Source organism: Dermacentor silvarum, chromosome 1 (genome assembly GCF_013339745.2).
Source record: "Dermacentor silvarum isolate Dsil-2018 chromosome 1, BIME_Dsil_1.4, whole genome shotgun sequence".
Classification (NCBI taxonomy): Eukaryota; Metazoa; Arthropoda; class Arachnida; order Ixodida; family Ixodidae; genus Dermacentor; species Dermacentor silvarum.
In genome coordinates this window covers 92303981-92327760 of record NC_051154.1, presented here as the reverse complement: position 1 = coordinate 92327760, position 23780 = coordinate 92303981, and the positions used below count along the sequence as shown (strand labels likewise).

The 23780-nt window shown below is 48.8% G+C and overlaps 1 protein-coding gene across 3 annotated transcripts in view; it reads right to left on the bottom strand.

Annotated features, from left to right (window-relative positions):
- The window catches only part of LOC119432403 (zinc finger protein 423), a 145345-nt gene that overhangs the window by 7374 nt on the left and 114191 nt on the right, over nt 1-23780 (bottom strand). For 2 of the 3 annotated variants that reach the window (XM_049670917.1, XM_037699580.2), the window contains one exon: nt 669-916. In XM_049670917.1, coding sequence (XP_049526874.1) covers nt 669-916 — 248 coding nt within the window. Of the gene's footprint in view, nt 1-668; nt 917-8426; nt 8616-23780 lie in introns of those variants that run through there. The other variant, XM_037699573.2, reaches the window with a different exon arrangement.

Sequence of the window (23780 nt, the reverse complement as noted above, 5' to 3'; positions counted from 1 at the left end):
GGTCTAGCGGCCATGATATTCGCGGGTCCTGGATTAGGCGTAAGCACGTTAATGTGGATCGGGTAACCGCATTGCGGGCAGGGACTCGATCTTGCTCTCGAGGGAGCGGGGTCTGGTCAGCGTCTCCTCGCGATCGGCACGCTGCAATGCGGGGAGCCGCTTTATGTCTCGCCGCTGCTGGCGGCGCTGAGCGGGACGGCCCCTCTCGTCAAAGATTTATAGCCTTTTTTATAGGCTGGCCACTCTCCCGAGCGACCCGTGCTGTGGCGTGCGAGCCTCGGCAATTGTCAACGAAGGGCAGAAAGGACAAGTCCTCGGCAGCGCCCACGAAAAGGCTATGGACCTCAGTACGTCTACCTCGCGCGCCAGAAATTGCCGAGGCAAATAGCTAATAAAAGCGGGCGTTGTTGGTGCGCGGCCGCACAGCCCGAGCAGAGCGAAGCCAGCAAGCGGTTCCCCACACAAGAAGTTCAGGGATAGCATCCGTTCCCTGCTGGCCGTTTGTTCGAGAGAGGGAAGCATGGATCGTACGCGGTCCTGTGGTTTGCCTGTTAGTAGCATATTCGATGCAGGGCGGCATTCGACTAACATAACGTATACACGCGCAGCGAACGCACTCCGATCGCGCACGGGCAGGATGTGCGATTTGGAACCACGGTTTGGCGTACCTGTTCGTGTCGCTTGAGGTAGCTGAGCCTGGGGAAGGCCTTGTCGCAGAAGTGGCAGGCGTAGGGCGTCGCCTCTGTGACGCCGATGGTGAAGGACAGCTCGGAGTCGGAGCAGGAGGCCGACGCCGGGCCGCCGGCCAGCAGCGAGGGAGGGGGCGACAGTGACGCCGACGTCAGCTCGTCCTCGGGGCTGCCGGACGAAGAGCGCCACGACGAGGGCGTGCCTGCGCCGCCGCCCGGGGCTGCCCCTGGGGACAAGACAGGCGCACGCTCAGAAACGGCGGACACGCCCGGCGCGACAGCACGTGTCTGCCGCCTTCGCACACGCCTCATCTTCCCGAGTGGCACTTAGGCAAGCAGCGCTTCAATGACGCCAGGAGTGAAACAGAGCGCGCTCGGACAAGTTCAAGGGCACTTTGCGGAACGCGTCGGGGTATGACATGCAGCAAGGAAGCGAGCAGGACACATGTCGGGGTAACACATAACTAACACATGTGGCACATGTCTCGATGTTCATGTGCAGTGCATACGAGAGTTCTCCGCACCCAATTACGCGCACCCTGTCCGGACGAACCCTTGCCACGACGACGCAAGGGCGTGCATGGCCGCCCGCTGGGCTGCGAGCGCAGCCCAGACGTGCTCCACGGGGGGTCGCGCCGCGCCCGCGCGTTTAATAACCGGCGTCGGAAAAGGAGGAAGTCCGCACAATGGCAGCCGGGGACCGCAGCAGCGGCGCTCCATAAAGCCGCCTCCCCCAACCGTGACCCCTCCGCCACCCACCCGCGATCGGGAAAAATAAACCTCGCGCACTGCTGCCCTCGCCAGGGGCTCTCTTCCCAGAACTCGTCGGCGTCTGGCGGGGCCGTTTTGTCAGCCCCATCGGTCGGTGCCGGATTTTCGGGACCCAAGGTGGCCCTTCCTTCCGTCACGGAGAGGGCGAGAAAGCGCCGTTTCGCGAGCCTTGTCTAAATCAAGCGCCGCGTGTGTGCTCCACCCAGTTGGGCGCCACCGCCCCTTCCTTGCGGCGCCCGCTTGCTTGGCCGCTTGCTCATCCGAGCTGACAACTCAATAGAGCGGGCCGCTGGGTGACCCTGCGCACAAAGGGCCATCCAGGCCGGATTCCTCGAAACCCCCCCGTCGCGGTGCCTGCGCCGACTCCGCAACAGGTCCGGACGTCTTCATCGCCGGACCCACTGCGCGGTGTGCGCGCGCGCGAGCCCTTTGTGGCACGGCTGTGCCCGTGGCATTCCGTGGGGCCCAACAGTGGCCTCATGAATGAATATGGGCCAGTCGCCGGCTTGGCCAAGTCGCCTGAGCTGCCTACGTGAGCGCCATTAAATGAGAGACAACGCGCGCCAAGCTGGTTTTCCATAAAAGTCCTCGCTTCAAGCCCCTGACCGCAGATAAGGTCCCCAAGATCCGATGACCGAAAACTGGACGTGCACCAGTTGCTCTGACAAAGCATACAAAAAAAGTTACTTGGAGTTGTTTTTTTTTTTTTTTCTTTTCTAGTGTAAAGCTTATCAGCGTAAACTGTGACTCCCAAAAGGGTCGTTAGATAATCAAACGCCATTCGCCGCTCTGGTTTTTTTCTCGAGCAAGACGAAATGAGAAATAATAGCCAGTCCTATAGAAGTTGTTTTAGAAAATTCAGTTCCAGACACGCTATACATTGACTACTTGGCTTGGATCTTGTTCGTACCGGACCACTTACAACTGCCATGACAGATGCGCTTTACATCCAGTCATCCTCCAGAATGAACACTGCCGATATGCTCGCTTGATGAGATGATCGCGCCGAAATACTGTGCAACGGTATTTGGAGAAAGTTAAGAGTTTGTAATGAAGCAAAAGAAAAAGAAATATTTATATTTGAGACCGACACCCAACCATATGTTTCTCTTTCTTCAATGTCCGTTCTTGAGAGTGATCATAGTTGACTTTATATTCAAGCTGAAGTTGCTGCACCACAATAACGGTAACATATATGTTGTATCTAGCGGAAATAGCGTACTTGTACAGCCCTATAATTGCACTAAAGCTGCCTCTCTTAACTGGCAAGCACGATTTGTGCGTGTCTTAAATATCTTGTTGGATCTGTCAGTGTGTTGCTCGTGCAAATACTCCTAAGAGGAGAGAGAAAAATAGATATGGGAGGCGACTTGCAAGTGACGCGTAAATCAAGTACAAGCCCCCAGGAAACAAAACGCTCGACACAAAATTCCAAGCTACCGAGTCACCGGGAAAAAAAGAAAAGAAAGGTGGGCGCGTTAGAGTATATAATCTCGTGGAAGGTACTCAAGTCGAGTGTGCGCCTGCTAAAAACAAACTCGACTAGTGACGAGGAACGTGAAAAACCGCATCCGCAGTAGACGAGCCAGCGCAGCGGTCCATTCAGTCAGCGCTTTGGCACCTTATCGGCATCTCTTCGGACGGAGAGATTGCGCTGCTGGCCCGTGTCCGGCAGCCGCAGGGCGGCCGTCCTGAGTCGGGCCAGCAGCGAAAGCGAGAGCCCACCGCGCGTGGGCACTTTTACGACTTTGTTTTTGCACTGTCTCTTTCTTCAGTGCCCCCCTCCACTGCTGGAGCTTCCCAGCGGAGGTGGTCTCTGCTGGGTGCGTCCGCCGCAGATTGCGCGGGAGGGGGGGGGGGAGGTCACAAGTGTCGCCCGCGTGGCCGGCTCGGTGCCACGCACGCGCGCGCTCACCATGCGCGCACGGGGGTCGTTTCTGGGCGCCCCCCCCCCCCCCCCCCCCCTTTTCTCTACGGACGCAGCGCCAGGGAGGTCGCGGCCAGATGCAGCGGACAGATAGGGCGCAGCACCTCTTCGCCCTTGCGGCCTGCCGAGCGCGGCGTCGCGTGCGTACCTCCGGCCACTGTCTCTACAATCGCGGACCTCCGCAAAGCATGCCTCTTTGTCCACAATGACCTGCGATGCTGCTCAGCGCTTGGGACACAAAGAGATTCAAGGGCTCGGCCATTCTTTCTTTGTCGTCCTAGCTGCACGCAGCGTTTCTTCCGCGCATCTTTTTCGGTGATCCATTCGTTCGGGCTACATTTCGTTGCATGGTTTCACTCTCTCTTATGAGCTGCTTGACTGTCTTCCGCTATCTATAGTCAGCCAACGCTGGCGATGCGGTAATTATTATTCAATGCGCGAAACATGAAGCAACGCGATGCCGTACTTCGTGGTCAGAGCATGAGTTCCCGCAAGATGGAGTAGAACAAGAAAATCGTCAGTACCAGTCCATAGCTTTTTTTTTTTCTTTTTTTTTTTAAGAACCGGTCGCAGGGACTCTGACATGGCGGCGTTTTCATCACGGAAGACGGTTCTATAGCTGGCACAGTTGAGCTCGGTGTAAGTACAAGAATAACATTTAGAAGAGCGATGAATTGGGCTATAGGTGGTGTGCATTCATTTTTCTTGCGCTATGTATACTGGAAGACATTAGCAGGGACAAGGAGAATAGTCACCGCGCGTTGTATACACGCGACTGCAAGATCTGCCCGAGTGAACCGAGGTTAGGGCTATGCCGTCGCAATAAAGCCTCTGCGAACGAATTGAGTTATTAATAGTTTCACGAGCGTACTGACAGACGGTCGGTGGATTGGAAGGGGTGCAGCGCATCCGCGCAGCCAAGAAAGTGGTGCTGCAGAAGAAGAAAGTAGTACTTGTCTAGCGGCGACCAGTAATTTTCCAAGAAGGGGTCTCGGTTTGTCTGACGCACGCCGCCGACACGTGAGTGCACCTTGCGGGCTTTCGTTACGGCCAAGGTGCGCAGCCGAGAGGAGCCCTCGACAGAGGGGCGCGGTGGGAGGGGCGCGCTCTCTTTGCACCCACATGTGAGCCGCGCGGCAAGAGAGCGAGGGGCAAGTGGGGAGAGCACAAAAAAGGCGTGCTCGAGCTTGGAGCAAGCACTACGAGTCGGCGGCGAACAAAAGTGAACCGCAGCGGCAATTGCGTGCGCGCCGCTGGACCGGCATCTTCCCGTAATGAGGTAGCGCGGAGATTGAGCTGTTCGCGCAGGAGATGATCGGTGGCGTCTATTTATCTGCCCACGTACTACACGCACCCGCGGTTTGTTTCTCTCCGCTCGTTCACTTGGTAACTTAATTTACGCGAAGTGAGAAGACGCGGCTGCAATTTACGCCACCCGCGCCGATCAGAAGAAAAAAGGAAAAAGCGAGCAGTGGTTGGGCGCCAAACGCGGCGAGCGGGGTGGGGGGTTGCCAGCCTTGAGAAATAGGACGTTTCAGGGCTGGCAGTATAGAGTCGAGCCTGCTCCTTGTTTTTCTTTCCCGCTGTTCATGGTGCGATCATTTCTCGCGTATAAATTGCTGCGGGGAAACCGCGCACCTCGCGGACCACCGCCGTCGCTCGGGGAGAGCCAATATCGAGCCAGTGCAGCACCTGTCGGTCGTGCGCGTAAATTTTTTACTATATGAAAAGCCACGATGTCCAGAATGAACGGCGAAGAGTGTCGGGGCATGTTTCACGCCCTGCCGCACCAGTAAAGCCGTGCAACGTATAAATCAGCGTGTCAGTGGCGCCTCGGAAGAATCAAGAACCTGTCAGGACGGTTCAAAAGAGCATCCATCCGCCTCTGACAAACGGACCGGAGTGTCTGTTGAAATTTACCAACGTACAGCATTCCCAGGACGTATGTTACAGCTGCTGTCTCGGCCCTTGAGCCTCCTTCCTGTGCCGCCCACGGCAGCTCCCGGAGTACAGATGTCTAGGAAGACTCGCGTTTCAGCGGGTATAGACGCAACATTGCTGAGGGTAACACGAATCACGAGCATAGCGCCGCGGTGCGTTTCACAGCTCCGCGTGCGTTTGCTCCGGTTCCAGAAACACGTGAGCTGTCAGCGACGCGGAGTAACACAAGGCCGCGGTGGCCATGTTTCCGTTCGTACTCCTGTCGTAGACGAGTTGTGAGGCCGAAATCTGTTAATTTCGCTCTCGACACCCGCGGATTGACAAACCACAACAGATGCACTCGTCGGAAATCTCTCAATGCTTTAAGTATCGGTGCTGTCGTTTGTTTCCTTCTTTCTTTTCCGTTGGAAGTGTCTGCAACATGTTTCTCTGCTGTGGTCGAAGTTAACAAAAAAGTAAAACAAAAAATGAAAGAGAAAGAAATGAATAAAACGCGACTCACTGTCTTCTTAAAGAACATTGCATGCGTGCTAATAAAACTAAACTGCATAAGTATACATTAGACATCGCACTCGAACCACACCGGTACTTTCAGCATGCATGGTCAAACTTCGTGCAGCTTCTACGAGTACTCGGACTTTGTAATTGTCCCGGTCTAATAGCGTATAGCTTATAAAGTTGGAACACGTGACTAAAAGTTGACGTACATGCCTGCACACAAAATAAGAAAGACACCGAGTTGAATTAAAATTGCAGGGAGGGGATGCTAAGTATTCTGCAGCCCTTGGCCACACCTCTGACAGTAGGGGATGCGGGTGTCTCGGCGCGATTTTGGGAAATTGTAGATGCACAAATGCACAACAGATATGCGAGCACAGCTATTGTTATTTACAGCAGAAAATGCTTAAAGCTGTTTTTGTCACAGATAGTCGCACCTCATGGTATATCCATAATGCCGGCACTGCGGCTGTGGTAGCATAAGAATGCAACGGGAAGATGTCTCCTATTGCGTGCGTCCCAGGCCCTCTCATTTCATAATAATACTTGATAGGATATAGCGTCTCAACGCCACAGTTCTGTATAAAAGGGACGTCGCAGTGGGGGTCTTCGGGATGATTTTGACTACCTGTTGCTCTTTAACGTGCGGCGAAATTTCAGCCTAGCGCGTAGTTTGATTCACGCGCAAAAAAGTTTACGCTCCAAAAGGAAGGATTTCATATTTTTGTGGTGCTACCTTTAATGTGACCGGTGAAACCATTTTGCAGAGCAAGATATACGCTTATATTATTGACTATTGTTATTTTTTATTTTATTGCGGTCAATGCGCTGTGTTTGGAGAGTATTGGTAGTGGACCGATCGTCAGTTTCACAGCCGGTGCTATTGTTTTAACTTTGGAAGACCTCCGAGGCCAATAGATAGCTATATTCAGGCATGTAGCTGAGGATACGCAAAATAAAAATGCTATATCGCACTTCAAATATCTTTACATATACAGCCTATGGAGGCGGTCCTTTTTAGAAAGGGGTTCCTATAGGTTACGTTGGTACAGTTCCGTGGCCAAATAGCCAGATTCAGGAACGTGGGTGCGAATACGCAAAGGAAAAAAAAAGTGTTTTTGAAGAATGCGCACACAGTAAAGAATTGCACGCAGGCATCGGTGGGGCCACTAACACAAAGCTCATGCTCACTGGAAACACCCGTGACGGCTTGAAATGACAGGGACGTGAGAATAATCTTTCATAAGCTTCTTTGCGAATGAGAACTATGGCGCTTTGGTTTGTAAAAGAAAAAAAAAAGTGACCACGTTATTATACAGGCCATAGAAAAAAAAAGGGGGGGGGGGAGGGGGGTTTGACATATTAGGTGTGAATTATAGCTTTTCTTTGCCTATATATTATCTATAAATGCGATGGACATTAGCCAACACAGGTTAACATATACAGGTTAACACAGGTTAACATAACTCCCCGTAACAATATTCTACAGCAACAAAATTTCATGGTTGTTTATCCTGGTAAATAAATATATGGTGTCCAAATATTATTTTAAAGCGTTGCAAGGAATAATGACTAAACCCTGGCTATAGCTGTCATGTGATGGGAACTTTTACAAGAGCTGTCAATTGAAAGCTGCAGCAACGAATCACAGTTGTCATGAGCCTTTGCTGCATAATTCAAAAGGGCAACAAAACTTACAAAAAGGGAATGACAGCGCCGAAAGTGTGAGCATTTCTAGCAGTAAAAACATAAAATGTAACAGCTTATCAATAGCCAAACTCCAGAAAACCGAAAGGGAAGTCCACAATGCCACATTACAGCTTGCCACCACAATGTATATATGTCACGCGCTGCACAACACTGCTTTCTAGCGTGTCCTGTTAACACCGTAGGCCCTTCGCTGAACTGCGATATCTCCTGCCACATGAACATAATAAAAACACCACAGTGCACGGTACATGACCACCACCGTGCTTTCTTCGCTTGCTCCTTCACAAGTTGCGCGTTTCGCGTCGCTAACTCGCGAAGTTATCAATGTCTTACACTTTTACTTACAGTTGTAAAGTCGAGCTAAATATCGTAGCTTCAACAAGATGCTTATGTTGTCTACACAATCCGCATACTTCTCGCTCGTTCGTACGTTGTAGACAACTTGTGATTCCTACAATCCGAGTTAACGCTTTGCTTAACCCGAAGTGCAAAAAGAATAAACTGTCATGTTCTTCACTGACATTCTGGTCAGTGATGCGAGAATTTATGTTTCATAAGTTACCTCTCAGTTAATGTTATCGCAATTGAAAGCCACGACAGTCTCCGGCACTAGAACGAACAGAAAGACCCCCGGACACAGCAGGCCAAGCCACCGAGTTACGAGCGTTGACATCTATCGCGATCCTCGAGACGCTCAAGTATTTGAAGCCAAGCACGCGTGGCAGACTCACGGGACGCACAGCTGAAACGACGAAGGGCAGTCGACGAGCGCCGAGGAAGGTCGGCGACGACCACCGAGGGAGCCAGCGCCCAGAGCGGCGAAGGCGGTCAAAACTCGAGGCGCACGTTTTGACAGCCCTCGCGGCAGTCCAGCAGCGCACGCCACTCACCGAGTCGAGCCGTCGCGGCGGCGAGCATTTCCTGCGGATGCGATTCGGAGCCGACGTCGAGCTCCTCGGTGCCGTCGACGTCCACGTCGGAGCCGGGGTCCGAGGCGGCCATCTCTCGGCACATCCCGCACGAAGTCCCGGACAGAGCGGCGCGCGCGATGCGAGTGCGTCGGCCAGCGGCGGTCGACTCGCGCGGAGAGCGGGCGAGCGGGGCTACCCACGGGGAGGCGGGACCCCCCGGAGGAAGAGGGCGCCGGGGGGGTCCCGAGGGGGGCCGCAGCACGCGACCTCCCACAGAGCGCGCACCCCCTCTGGGCTCTCTTGTTGCCCGCTTCTTCTTCCCTTCCCCCTCGCTGGGTCACCCTGGTGATTATACGACCACCGGCTTTCTCTCCGGCGCGCCGGGGGAGAGCGTGGGGGCTCTCAGACGATGTCTTCATTACGGAGACTCGCTGTACGCCTTTATTTATGCTCTCGGCCAGGTACGAGCGACCGCTTCTCTCGCTGCCTTTTTTTCTTTCGCTCTTTTTTATTATTATTTTGTTTTGTTTTTTTGCCGGGCGCTCGAGAAACACCGGCCAAGCGCCGCCAAGAGAAGACATGGGTGGCGGGCTCCCTTCTGGCCGGCAGGTGCGACTGTGTGTGCGAGAGCGCGCGCGCGCGGCGGTGGCGGCTAATGAACCTCGCGTGCGCGTCTTCGCCGAGCGCGGGCCCCGGGTCGCCGGCGCTTGACGAACGTGCGCTCCGCAGGGGGTCTCTCACGCCGCGCACTCGCCCAGCCGCGCACTTTAGGGAGGCCGTCGACGGTGTCCACGCTAAGCGATGTGCCAGCTCGCACGCGACGCGGGTGGGACGCACCCCGTGGAAACGCTGCCGCCCCGCGGCGCGTCCATCTGCTGGTGTCTTCGGGTGTGCGCACGAGACAAGAGCGCCTTTACGCAACAGGGCGGACCATAGTGCAGGCTAGCCATTCGCAACGGTCACAATCGTAATCGCGCACCACTGCTATCACAACGCCGCAATACTTGCAAGCGGTTTTCTTTTTCGTTTCTTTTTTCGCGCAAAGTGCCTACCACTTATTCTCTATTTACTTTCACGCTGAGTATTTAAACGCACTGCCAAAGTTGTTTCACTGGTGTCGATACTTAAATACGTGACAAGGGTGTGCTGCGCCGTCCACGCGAAAACGAAGGATGTGGAAACGAAACCTGGAAATGAGACGAAAGATGTGGACGGGTGACAAGCAAGTGGCCTTGGTCGCAGTCGGTACGGATCGTTACTATTGCTAGAATTACTTCCTTAACGTTGAAAAAGCAAAACTAATGCGAACTGATGCAGATGCGTGGCAATTAGGTCCAATTAGGTCAATTTGTACTACTGTACCGATCGACAAGTGAGACAAAAACGTTATTTGGTGACAGCATGCTAAAGCGTGTTATCTGGACAATGTCCTTAATTTCCCTTATTCCTGTTCTCTTCGAGTGAGAACGGTCGGTAGCGCATACGAAACCTGCAGCCGTAAGTGACATACAGTACTAAGATTTCTCACACACTCAACACGTGGTTGGGGGTTGATCAAACAAGCAATCTCGCTAAAGCCAATGTTTCGACAATTGTTTTTTTTTTTTTTTTTCATTTGTCTTTGCCAGGGCAGCCACTTCAACGGCACAACGTCAGGGCAGGCTTCAGCGACATTCCTTAGTTCGAACACTGGTCCATCGCTTCACGCCTCCATCTTCCTGTGAACATGTCCCTCCGTTTTGGATTTCTATAGTTGGTTGACATGTAGAGACATACAGCTGAGCGCACTGCTCCAGTTTACACAATGGACAGCGCTTACGGTGTACTCCAGCCATATTCTCTTACCTTTCCAGGCAGTAATTACTAGGCGAGGCATGTTTCGTTCGCACTGGATTTGATTACGATCAAAATTAATTTTCAAGTACTTAAACCTTACTACCCAGAACACATTCAACTTTCATAAAGAAGAGGAATCAAATACTATAGCACGACACTCGAGACGTTGTATTGATCAGCAGCGATAAATGCTTTGAGAACAAGGAAAGGCCACAATTAAGGTGGACGGCCTGCCCGACAGGCCAGTGACAGATCTTCATTTCATGTTATGCATTGTTAGAAACATGTCTTCAATTGGGGTGAAAAAAGAATCATTGCTGCGCACGCTTGGCGCCCACAAAGACAGCGTGCCATGATGAAATCGCCTACAAGTGTCAAGACCCTATTTTTTTACGTGCTGCTTTTCTCTTTAAAGGAATATATATAATGGAGCCGTGAGGGCCCGTGAAAGAACGAGGTATGAGTGACAGCTTGAAGTTCGAAACTGCTGTAATATACTACGCACAACTTTGCCTGACTTACTTGATAGCTAAAAACTATTGTGCTGTGCAACAGCGACCATAGTCGCTGTCGAAACATCGCCGACTACTGACTTCTCCTTGCGGAGTTAACCATATATATTTTAAATAAATTTTAGCACACTTCTCTTTCTTTCGCAAACGGAAAGGACAGAAAAACGATTGTGGTTCATATCATATACATTGTATATAGGACGAAATCGAAGATCATTCAGAATTCAAATACTACAAATATTTCCTGCTGTTGGCTTTATACAGTCGTTAATATATATATATATATATATATATATATATATATATATATATATATATACTCATGGATGGGTACAGTGCGTGCACGCGTTTCTTTTCCTTTGTTTTTTCTATCTTTTTTTTTTTTTTGCTCAGTAGTTTTGCGTTATTCCTTACAAAACTGCCCAAGCGTTGCCATTCTCGTCAGTATTCCAAGGTGCGCTGCGTACACGCGCATATTTGCAATATTCCCCGGTGATACATCAACAACCGTGCGAACAGACACTGCGCACAATTTCCAGCGCGTGCTCCACTGTATCATTTGAGCATTTGTTCTCCTCTCGATTCTTTGCTCGTTCACCCACACATAGCGCCGAGCTTCCCGGCGCCCTTTATCCTGAATGAGCAGCTGCCTTTTTGAACCGCGGGCGGCTTGCCTCGCGCATTGCCTCGTACAAGATCGCGCAAGTGTATGGTAACGCCGAAGCTTTGTGCGTATTATCAATTGTGCGTGAACCCACAATGCGCGACAACTTCGCGTGTTGGAGAAGCGCAATGGTTTGAGAAATTTTGTCCCGAGCTCGGTTGCACGGACGTTGCATGTGGTAGGATCTATGCGGGCGGTTGGCGACTGCTATATAGGCTAATAAAACGCAAAGATTAATCATTTTTGCCCATGAAAACCAATAGGGTGCACGCGTTGAACTTTGACTCGCGCGTGTGCATAACACGCGTTCATCGGACATATTGCACAATTCCGAAAGTTGGCTGCCATGCAAAGCCATGAATCCACCAAAAATTCTCGCTCAGAACTTACAAGAATGTGAAAGAAAAAGAAAAGAAAAGAAAAAGTTTATTCAGAGGCCCAAAGAGCCACGTTGCACTCACTAAAGCAGACAAATGAAACCACACTCGCCGGGAAGTCACTGACGAAACGTAAACGTCGGTTCGTGGATTACGCTAGGTTGGTTTGCAATTACGACTTGCCCTCACCGCTTTTCCGTAAATAGGTATGCGGTGACGTTTGTATTCAGCCTCCGCTGACAATGTTTCACTTGTCTGCCTGTAAGTGGCTCGTGTTCGCGTCTCAGTTAAGAAACGCACTTAGGTATTGTGCCAATGAACCTTCATGAGTTGATATGCCAGCGCTTGTAGTTGTTTTCGGAAGCATACGTAAAAACAAGAACAGTAGAATTGGAAGCGGGGGTAGGGGGGGGGGGGGGGATGTGGGCACACAAAAGTGTTCTTGTGATACTGTATAGATACTTCCAATGTGCACACACATGGTTACATTAAAGCTAAACAGCTAAAGTAAAATAAAAAAAAAGTCCTCAGAACTGCCATGCATACGTATATATGCCAAACATTTTATACTCCGCACCCGGCCGCAATGTCTGAGCTGCCGTATATTACACGGAGCGATCATTTTTAAGCTTCTTGAATTTGAAAAAAAAAAAATCCCCTGTTGCAGATAATATTATTCTAGACCTTGAGCTGGATTATACAGGGAGCCGGACATTACTTGCACGGGAAATCGAAACACATATTCAACTAATTAAAGACATCACTAATTGACTTCGTAATTAATTACCTTATGGCACATATTGCAATTTACGAATTGAAGCCGGTGAGCTTCTCATGTGTATACACTTGGAATCAATTTCCAGAATGATACCAGTTTGGAGATGTGCACCATCAAACTCGCCATAAAAATGCACTGTTGTTCCACTTACTCCTTTTAACAAAACGCTCTTTTATGCGGTGAAACCCAAAAGTAACTGGAACGCCCATGTATTTCGTGCCACACTTTGAGAAATAATATTTTGAAACTGTTGTCATCCTGGAGATTCAATTCTAGTGGACACGTCTTGCAAACTGACCGGCTACAATTCGTAAACTGCAATATGCGTCGTAAAGTAAATATTTTTAAGAAGATAATAAGTGCGACGGACAGACAGACAAGGAACTTTATTTTGTCCTAAGGGTGCAGTTTTGTGAATTGGTTGAATATGTGTTTCGATTTCTCGTGCTAGTAATGTCCACATCTTTGAATAATCAAGCTAAAGGACAATAATTATGCTATCTGCTACAGGCAATTTTTAAATGTTTCCGAAAACTTAACAATGATCACCCCGTGTAGGGATCAGCGTAAAATGTCACTTCTTACATTGACTGCAGAATTTTTTCTCAAGTCGCTCCTGCAGTTAAGTTTTCAAACACTTCATTGTCTATTATGCGATGAACAGAAGACGCCGTGCGTATACAATATGCGCACCAACGAAAATAGGTCGCGTGCGCGAACTTTGTCGAACAATACGGATATATTAGATATACTGTACGAAAGCTAGTGGCCATCAGAGCTATAGCTAATGACTGTGCCAAAACGTGGACACGTTCGTTTCTTGTTTTTTTTTTTTTTTTTTTTTTTAATTCTAAATCTTCCGGAACACATTGAACCACTATATCAACGCCCGCGCTACGCAGCATTCCGCACAGACACACGCACATATAATGCTGACGTCTTCTCTCTCTGTCGGTGCACATGGCGTGCTGTGCCACTCACGGTGCAACATTCCGTATCGCTGTATGTGCTGCGCTAGTAATCCCCTGATCTACGGAGTCGTGCGTGCTCGAGAGACTTCGGGCGTGCTGCTGTGGCCTCGGCGAGCAGTGCGCACACAGGTGATTGCGATGACAGATGGGTTGGTTCCCGCGGACATGCGTTTTGTTTCGCGGTTGCTACTTTGCGTAAAGGACGACGAGGGAGGTAGCGATGAATTCGTGCGGAGCTGTGGGCCGCGCATACGACGGCTGTGGAACCACGCGCTCACGTGTAGACGCACTGTGCGAGCCGATGAGCCGTCTCCAGTTGTATTCGAGGATATTTAGTGCTCTTGTGTTCAATTCGATTTCATTTTTTTTTCAATTTCATTTTTATTTCAAGTCTTGCCTGAGGAGACCGAGGCTGAAGGCTTCAATTGCCTGACGGTGGCCTCTGCTCACCACAGTTCGCAACAAGTGCAACACAAGAATGAAATCACAAATAAAATGTTCGGAGCTATATACACAAACAAAAAAAAATGATGCAAAAATTAAAGTGACGCTTGCAGTGATGAAAAAACATTAACACTTCTTCACATGAGTAGAGTTAGCACAAAGAAAATTTCTAAATTTGTTAGCAATAAAGGAGCAATGTTATACACTCAATATTGCAGAAAATCGAAGTGTTACAAGTGTATACAGTATCATATCCTGAAACAAACTGAAGTAACGGGAGTCATTGTAAATATCACTGATTCACATTAATTACACATTTAAAGCGTTACGGAACACAGTAGTAATTAGTACATGTTTCTAGCTTGAAGTTGGTCACATTCCGACTTCAGTTCGTTATTGACATGCGTGCCGGTCAGCAACGCCGCCGAGAGGACGCTGCAGTGCCAGTTTCGCACATTGCGGGCTTAGGGCTTTGTATCTGCAGTGTGCTCAATAAATGGAACAGCAGGCCAGCTTATAAAACTCCAGTCCGTTTACAGATACTTAACTTTACGCCGCTGTCTTGTGAACTTTCACTTGTCATATACATGTATATTACTGTATCCCTTTTGTCCTTGTATTTTAACCCATCGTCATTACGCTCCAGCCTTCGCCGTTCCCTAAAGGCGCCATGACGAGCCCGCCCATGACGCACGGTTCTCTTGCCGCCTTTGCTAGCGCTCATGTTTTATTATACAAGAGGGTGCGGATGCTGCACAGTGTCTGAAAGGGATGACTGTTTTGCAGCATGATGAACTGTTTTCTTTTGCTATATATCTCACGACAAAAATAATTTGACTTAATTTATTGATTGATCGGTGAATGAATAGATATATGAAATTATTAATTAACTAAATAATTAATTTATTTATTTCGACAGGCAGTCCCCATGTGCGATGCATGCATGCGCGACGAACAAAAAAGAAAAAAAAAAGAGATAAAATCGTTCTGCTTGCAAGTGTTTACGCTTAAGTGAGCACGTTGTCTCAGAAATGTAATCGCAGCTCTTCTTCTTCTTCTTTTTTTTTTTTCGCCCATGTTTCATGCCTCGTGTGAGGTGCAGCTGCCGACACCTATAATAGGCGTCTTCCTTGTGGTTATTGCGTCTGCCTCTGCAGACCGACCTTATATATAAGATGAAACGCGGACAAGTTCCACGTTTGTATGCTGTGTAATATAGCGACGATGGACTATGGGTTTGTGAGGAAAATTGATGACACAAAACTACGACTATGAGACCAATAAATGTCATCTTGTTTAAAAAGATGATCTGGTGGATTATAACGTATTAAGGGGCAAAAATGGATTGCATAATGACTAGATGCGAGAAGGGAAAAGTCAGAGACATTTGCAACACCTGATATATTTCGCGTTTAAACAAATTAATAAATGAACACGAACAACAATGATCCTGCTGAAAAAGTTTGAAGGCAAGTACGTTTAACAGGCAAGAAGTTGCGTTGTATGGAGCATGTACCAACTAGCGCAACAACAGGTTTTATTAAGTTTAGTACAGCCGCTTAGAAGTTTGCTTATACGTTTGTTTTACTCCAGTATCACTGGTCGCTGCAGTGGCGTGTGTTACAGCGATCTAATGTGCACCACACCTATCGTACATTAACATAAAGTGTAACATTGCGTCACGGAATTCCCGCATAGTAAACACGAGTTATACGTGTCTTATGCTTGTAGGACTTATTTTTGACCTTCAGTCATAACGGCAGACCACTGTGGAAGATGAGTGGACCGCGTGCACGTTTTGTTTCTTGCACAGTGTTTTTGAACGGGGCGATATAAAACAAGTAGAGCAAATATACTATAGCACGACGAGAAGTCACCGAGTGGTGGGCCACGAAAAGAAGGCTCGAAGGAGAGGAGGCCGAGACGAAAGGCGTTAATCGCGACTAAGCACGACGTGACGTTACTTGTAGGGTAGCCCCATTAGGCCCCTCGCGCACATTCGAGCCGCCCTGTCCTCCTCCTCCTCGACGACGACGACGAGAGGTGCACCCGTGCCGGGGGTCGCCGCTGCCAGAGGTGGATCGCCCCCACGACGGCGAGACGCCATTGGCCGGTGGCTGGCCAGCCGGGCTGGCAGTGGGTGGACGCGCAGAAGCGGCGCGCGCTCGCCCTTCTGGGAACCGGCGGAGACCACACAGCGGGCTCCCTGGGCGTAGCGCCCGGGACCTTGGCTGCGGGCCACGTGGGCCGCGGGGCGTCCGCGTGATTTGCGCGCGCCGCCAGAGGCCGGAAGAGCTTCTCGGTACCGGTCCTGCGCGCCAGCCGTCCGGCGGCGCGCGTCACAGTGCGGCCCCACCTGCTCTCGGCGCTTTATTTACGAGGCACCCCAGCCTTTGTGCTCGCGGCGTCTTCCTCAAGCGCGCGGTCTTCATTAGGGCGCCCGGCTGGAGGTCTACGAACCCGCGGAGACGCGTCCTCCCGCGTGCCGCCACGCGCGCCAGCGGGTGCCCGTGCCTGAACGTGCGCCTCCCTAATCAGGGCCTCGTTAAGAGGACGCGCGAGCGCACCACGGTGCGAGTCGCGGTCACCACGGGTAACACGGGAGTCCCTTAGCGCCCGCACAATGTGTCCCCTGCGAGCTGCACGCGCACAAAAACGCTACGGGACCACGCGGCGGCCGCCGGGCGAGCCTTCGGGGAAAGGAAGCCGGGCAGTGATGAATGCGTCACGATTCTTCTTGGGTGTTCGAATGCCATTCCCGGCTCTGTCACGCTCCTCTCTCCTATCGGTACCTAAGTAGGGCCGCCGCTGTTCACCCATCTCGGCGCTCGTATACGGCTGAACCAAGGCTTGGCTGAGCCCTGCAGTGGTATTGCGCTCGATTTTACTCTTTCGGACAAGCAGTGAAAACCCGCGTTTATGCTACCTGCAGTTTCTTCTCATCCCTTTGCGTAACCAAACACGCGAATCGTTTGCAAGTGCCCACGCATGAGCCGGTGCATTGCTGGACGCTGGGAGGAAAGCGTGTCTGGTCCAATATCACGACGCTTGTTAAGCACACAATGAGTTCCACTCATGTAATTTTTAGCGTCGACGTCAGTACGAGAAAACAGTCCGCGGCCAGCCGCGCGAGGCTCTCCGCCGGGCTGATGCCGTCATTTGCCTATAGGTGGGCGGAGGATGAGCCGAGAAAAGAAGAACCGAGGGCTTCGATCGCGCTCAGCCTGAACTGCGCCCCGCAAGGCCGCGCGGCGGAAGAAGCCGGTGAAGGAATCCCGGTGCAAGGCAACATCTCAATCATGCAGGCTCCTATTAGTCGAGAATGGAGGCTCCCCCCGGGCTGATCCCTTCAAGGCCCTCGGCATGCTTCGGCGGGCACCGTTGCCGTGCAGGAAACTCTCTTCTTTCAGGATTAGCGCCCACGCGTCTCCGGCCGGCGCCGCGCGAGGGGAGAGCGCGGCGGAATGGGCGAGCTCTAATCCTCGGCCGCCGTCCTCGCCGCCCGCGACGCAACAGGTTCTAGGGCGAGCGCGTCTCGTACTTCCTGCATGCGCACGCTGGCCGGTCGCGCGGCGACGGTGGTGGCCCGCGCGCCGCAGCTGCGGTGCGCTCGGCTGGCAGGCGCTCTCGTGCTGCTGCTGCGCTGTCAGGTGGAGGCAGAAGAAGGAGCGGGGAGGACGTGCCCAGACTGCGGCTTGTCGACGTCTCTCCGAGAGCACAGGGCGCTCTTCACCGCCCGCGCTGATGACAGTGTTCTGTTAGCGGATGGCCTGAAAGGATGTTCCGCTCTCAGATATTCAGCGCAGCGGGCATCTGTCGAGTAAGAGGGGGAAGCTATAGGTTTCAAGTTCACTGCAAGCGAATCGACCTTCATGGTGTAATGGTCACAAACAGCCAGGAGTGTGGGTTAAAGAGAAGGAGAAAACTCGAACGAGTAGTCGAATATGAAGGTCATAATGAAGTATAAAGAGCTTGGAGGTGAGATAAGTTTAAGGTTGTGCGAGGCATGCATGCAAAGGTGTCGTGATTCTCGGACTTGCGTTTGGAAACTCGGTGCTGCGTATAAAATCCTAAATTCAATCGGGATTGGTGAAAGGGCTGTCGCAATATTGGCTTTAGGTGTGCACTTAGAAAGTAAGAATGAAGCAGTACAGGGATACTTGGATTGGGCGTTCTTCGAAGTGCGAGAAGCTCAGAGCAATACCTGTTTCCGAGAAACGATTGCGGGATGTGAACGAAAATAGGTATACGTGTACTTAAGCATTTGTAATAAGCAAAATGTTGATGCCTAATGTAGAAGATGAACAAGGAAACTAACATGTAAGTAAATTATCTAAGCGTCGTGGACAGCGGCAGAGCGAAGGATGGTAAACATAAAGCCAGAGATGCAAAGACAGCATATACTGCGATGGAGAGGAAGCTATAGCTATGGAGCTGTATCGAATAGAAGAGAACAAAAACAGGAATGAATGATTTTTAACTCTTTGAACCCAGATCAAGGTATCTAAGGACTCGAAGCTATGAGGAAAGTTGTCAATGGCGTAACGTGCAGAAACAACTCATTATAGCCATTTGGCATGTTTTGTTAGCATGTCGCAGTATGTAAATGAAGGCGTGAAGATCCAGCCCGAGGACTAAAAGTAAGTAAGAAAAGCAAGTGAAATTGAAATTAATCAAGGGGGAGTGGGGGTTGTGGAAGCTATAGAGTAAACTACGGCTGGAGTATCGGTGGCGTAAAGCTATAAGGGAAACACGGAGTGAAAATACATTACTTTTGTTTAGGGTGCAAAACGAGTCGATGGTTTGTTAAGTCTGAAGAATAGTCTGATTGTTTATTCACAAGCAATATTTTTTTTAAAATTAAATTACATTCGGGAGTTCTACGCGCCAGAACCGCGATCTGATGAGGCACGTCGTAGTGGGTAACTCCCGATTAATTTGCACTAACTGGGGTTCTCGAACGTTCACCAAGTGCACAATACACGAGTGTTTTTGCATGTCGCATCCATCGGAATGCGCCGCCGCGCCGCGGCCGAGATCGAAGCTGCGACTTCGAGCTCAGCAGCGCAACTCCATAGCCGCTTGGGATACTGCGGTGGGTCAATATTAAATTTAAAAAAAAAAACGAGTGAAAGAGAAGGAAAGAAAAACGGTGGGATTGTAGAAGAGAAATGGTATGTGACCGTATACAGCCACCGTATTTGCCTCACAGCTTTGCAGGCACCTCTGTTAGCCCGTGGGCTAACAGATGTAAAAAAAAAAAAAAAAGTTAAAGTTCCTTTTTGTTTTCTTCTTTCTTATTTTAAAGACGTAGCAAAAAGCTAAAAAAATCGAATTTAATGGCAACCCTGTTTCAAAGGGGGATACTTGTAAAATCCTTCCACCCAGCCACCCACTTATACTTAAACGCCCACCCACGTAAATATGTGGCAATCATAAACGGTTAACCGGTGATCATAATAATGGAAAGAAAATATTGTCATCTAACCAAGAGTAACACGAAACTACAGGAAAAAAGATCATGAAGATTTCTTTTGTAACCTGTGCATGCTTCCTTATGTATACATATATCTTCGCGATGCTCTTGGGTCGATGACAATATTTCCCTTTCGTGAAAACGTCCACCACCTTGCGGGCTTCCGCAGAACTGATTTGCCGTGATCACAATAAGTCTCGATTTGGAATGAACTGTATGCAGCAATGATTGTCATTTGAGCGGTGCTCGGGCCCTTTTCAACCTCGCGGCGCACCGTTGAGCTTCAATATTCGCAATTCATGCGATAACGCAACAAGTGAAGTGTATATATACGCTATCATGTGTGGTCACTAAGATGCACTGACGCGAGTTGCGATGAAGAACCAGAAGAAGAGGAGGGAAAACAACACGCTATGAATCGTATTCGAGCCAGCGAATTCATTTTATCAACTATTTTGACCGCTATTCGTCGAAAGCGCTCCATCATGGCCCGAACGAAAGCACCGAGCAACTATCGGTCGTTTAGAGAAGTGCTGTTGCAACGAGCTGAAAGCGGAGTCTCCGAACCACGTATATATAATTCCTGGAACATTCCATGCAGTCAACACTGTAGTTTGTTCGCATCGGAATGCGCGTCCATCGCCGTCGGGATTCGAACCAGCGGGCTCGTGCTTTAGGCAGCATAATTCCAGAGCCCCTGATCATTTGACTAATTGGCTTTAAAACTAATAACGCAGATGCATTTGTTGCAATTGCGAGGCTCAATTGCGAGGCTGAAGACGGTCAGTGATCGATGTATACGTATACTATCGCCATGCACTTTCGAGATATACCTCCCGCAAATCAGCTGAAAGGTATAGGCTTAGTAGTTCTGTGTGTATGTTTTTCATGACGTTATCAAGGCACGCTTTCAAGGAAAATAAGGAGGATTTTTTTTTTTCAAATAGCGTCCCCAGGCGGCCTTGACTACCCAAAACCGCGAACTCCCTTGTACGCCTTTTGCGTATACTTTCGTACTCTCTTCGCGTGCCTTTGTGCGCCTGGCCGATAGCGTCCCCTAACTTGGACTCCAGTCATTCTAAAACTCAGTAACAAGTTAAAGGCCGATACGTTTGTTCCCCCGGGCCCCACCCCCAGTGAAATTCTGCATTGGAATTGTGCTTCTTCCATGTCTTCTACAAGCGGACACGTCTTGAGCGGATCGATACTGACTTCAATTCCGCAATTGCAACGTGCGTGGAAAATTTTCTCACAAAGATTTATCGGTGAAATCTATTCATTTGCGATTATCGCACAACTTCTGATGTCCGCCACTGCTATGCATTGTGCCCAGCAAGAATGATAATTTTGTCTGAAATTCCCTATTTCTAATAATAATCACAAACAGACGCCGCTAAAACAGGATCGATATAGTAAGCCGGGATATACCTATTAGGTTTCTGGAAGGCGCCTTAATTAGTAACTAAATTTCCCGTGATATTCTGCACGTGCAAAAGCATTCTCAACGACTACACACCGGAATGAGAGTTCTTGAGGCAGCCTTGTTCATATTAATCTGCCATTGCTTTGAATATCGCAAAATTCAGAAGCTTTATATAAATTAATTAAAGTGCGTGCGTATACTGTATATACCATCGCAAGAACAAGAAGCGCGAAATGAGGGTAATACACAAACTAAACATTTTGGCCGATATATATATATATATATATATATATATATATATATATATATATATACAGGGTGTTTCAGCGAACACTTTCAAAAATTCTTAAAGGTTGCCTGTGGCAGATAGCACAATTCTAGTTCATGAGCTGGTCTACTCGATGAGGCGGACATTACTTGCACAAGAAATTGAAATGCATAATCGAATAATTAACAGAAATTCACTAATTAAGTATTTAACTAATTACCGGATGGCCCATATTGCAATTTACAAATTGTAGCCGTGGAGTTCACAAGGATCCACTTGGAACGAATTGTCGGGATGACACCAGTTTCGAGATATTAATTCCCGAACTTTGCGGAGAAATGCATTGGCGTTCCAGTTAATTTTGTGCTTCAATGCATAAAGCGACGTTTTGTTAAGAACCTAACTGGAACGCCTATAGACTTGAATTTATTTGTGACTGTTGGGCGTAGAGTAATATCCCGTCGTCCACGTACAACTGCTTCTTGCAGACTTGAAAACAGAAAGCTCGTCGCCAATAGCGTGTGGCATCCAGCCCAACGCGTGCATTTAATTCACTGCAGTGATGCGTAGCGTCTGCTTGCATACTATAGCCCCGGGCTACTCAATACGAATGACCTGCATCGCGCGTTACGTGTGATGCCATTCTGCTTGAAGCAACCAGCGCATTTTCTGTACATTGGCTTCGCGTTGCCACTTTGGAGGGAAACGTAATCGGAAAATGCGTGTCTTCTATAGTAAGATTAGCGCCGTTTGAAAACGGTCCTTCAGGAATAAGGTTGACACTTAGAAGCCTCAACGGTATAAAGATAGCCCGTTTGTTTTTAGAAAGATTACACTGTAGAGATAAGTTGAAATGGACAACATCGGAAAGTATACAACGCGCATGCGGACGCGACACGGCGAATGTGGTTGCATTGGTTGCTTCGTAAAGGTAGACTAGCTTCTACACGTGACATCCAGAAATACTTCTTGGGATCTTTTAAAATTCAAACTTTGGCATTCGGCTATCACGAGTGCAGCATGACGCAAGAAATAAATAAATAAATAAATAAATAAATAAATAAATAAATAAATAAATAAATAAATGAGTAAATAAATAAATAAATAAATAAATAAATAAATAAATAAATAAATAAATAAATAAATAAATAAATAAATAAATAAATCGGCCTACTGGCTTTATTTCTTAGCGATATTATTGGTCATGCATCTGCCATTCCCCACAACAAAAGATATTTTTTTCTTTATTAATTTTTGTTTGTACATCTAACAACAGCAAATATCCAGAGCCGCCAAATTTCCAGCGTAAGCTGTCATATTTTGCTATAGCTGTATATGCATATTCAGGTATGTATGAAATAGGACTTCGTGAGTGACAGCAAGCTGGGAAATTTTATAAGCCCAGCTCGTGCTAATTTCGACAGTCGTACATATAAGGAGCAAGCGCTTTTTCACTCGAGTTCAATGTATGAAATGTTTGCAGGTATCAAATGCTTGTAGTCACGGCGGTCGCCCTGCGACTTCTGCACGTGCTTCCAGGTACACCACACTCCTAAGATATCTTGATGACAAAACATTCAAAACAGTCAGTATTTTTTAAATTACAGACTGCACACGAAAGTACACACCAACATTATAGGAGCCCATATTTAGTAATGTCTGCAGTGCCATCCATGTCACATTGCTTGAAATAAAACAAGCGCTCGGGCCGATCTCTGATATATATAGAGAGAAACACGAAACAGAACGATACCGCAAAATTCTGGACATTTCAGTTTGCAATTTACGCACTTGGCCGCCCAGTATATGCGGGCAGGTTTCTTTAGTATACGATTTCACTATACCACAGGATTCTGTGACTACGCTTTGAAAATTGCGGCTGAGGAAAAAGTATTTAAGCACGCCGGACACGGCTTTCTATGAAATGATATGAAAGCTGAGCACTTTAGATGGGTAAAGGCACTCTGAAGCTCCACTTCTCGCACTATATACTTTCTTCGCAAATCATTTTCTGCATAAAATTTTACGACTTCCGTCAGTTCCTCTGAAATCAGCTTACGAAAAAATGCATGCAAAACATGTAAATTAACAGATGAGATTGACTAACGAATGGAAGATGGCGGCGAATCTAGTTCGGGCTATATTGGAATATGCGTCAGTGGCAAATGGACTCATCACCGCGTGTGGGATACGGTAAGCTCGAATCCATCCAAAGTGAGGCTATTATAGGCTTGTTTTATACAACCGGTAACGCCATCGTTTCTTGCCCTTGCCATATATCCTCACCACTTGTCGTTTTAACCGTTAAGACACGGGCCCACGTTGAGTGTCTTGTCGTGCCACAAAAGATTGTCCCACATTTTCACCCTGTGACACCCCAATCACACTGATCACCAAGTATGCCCGACAGACTCGATGCACTTATCAGTTAGACGCTGAACTGTTTAGATTGCAGTTGAGCCCATATTTTTAACGATTATTTATTAACGATTATTTTCATTTTCCATACTTTATTGCCTTTCGTCACTGGCTCGCCGGCAGCCATACGTGCCCCCGCTATCAAATGTACATATCTGCCACTCGG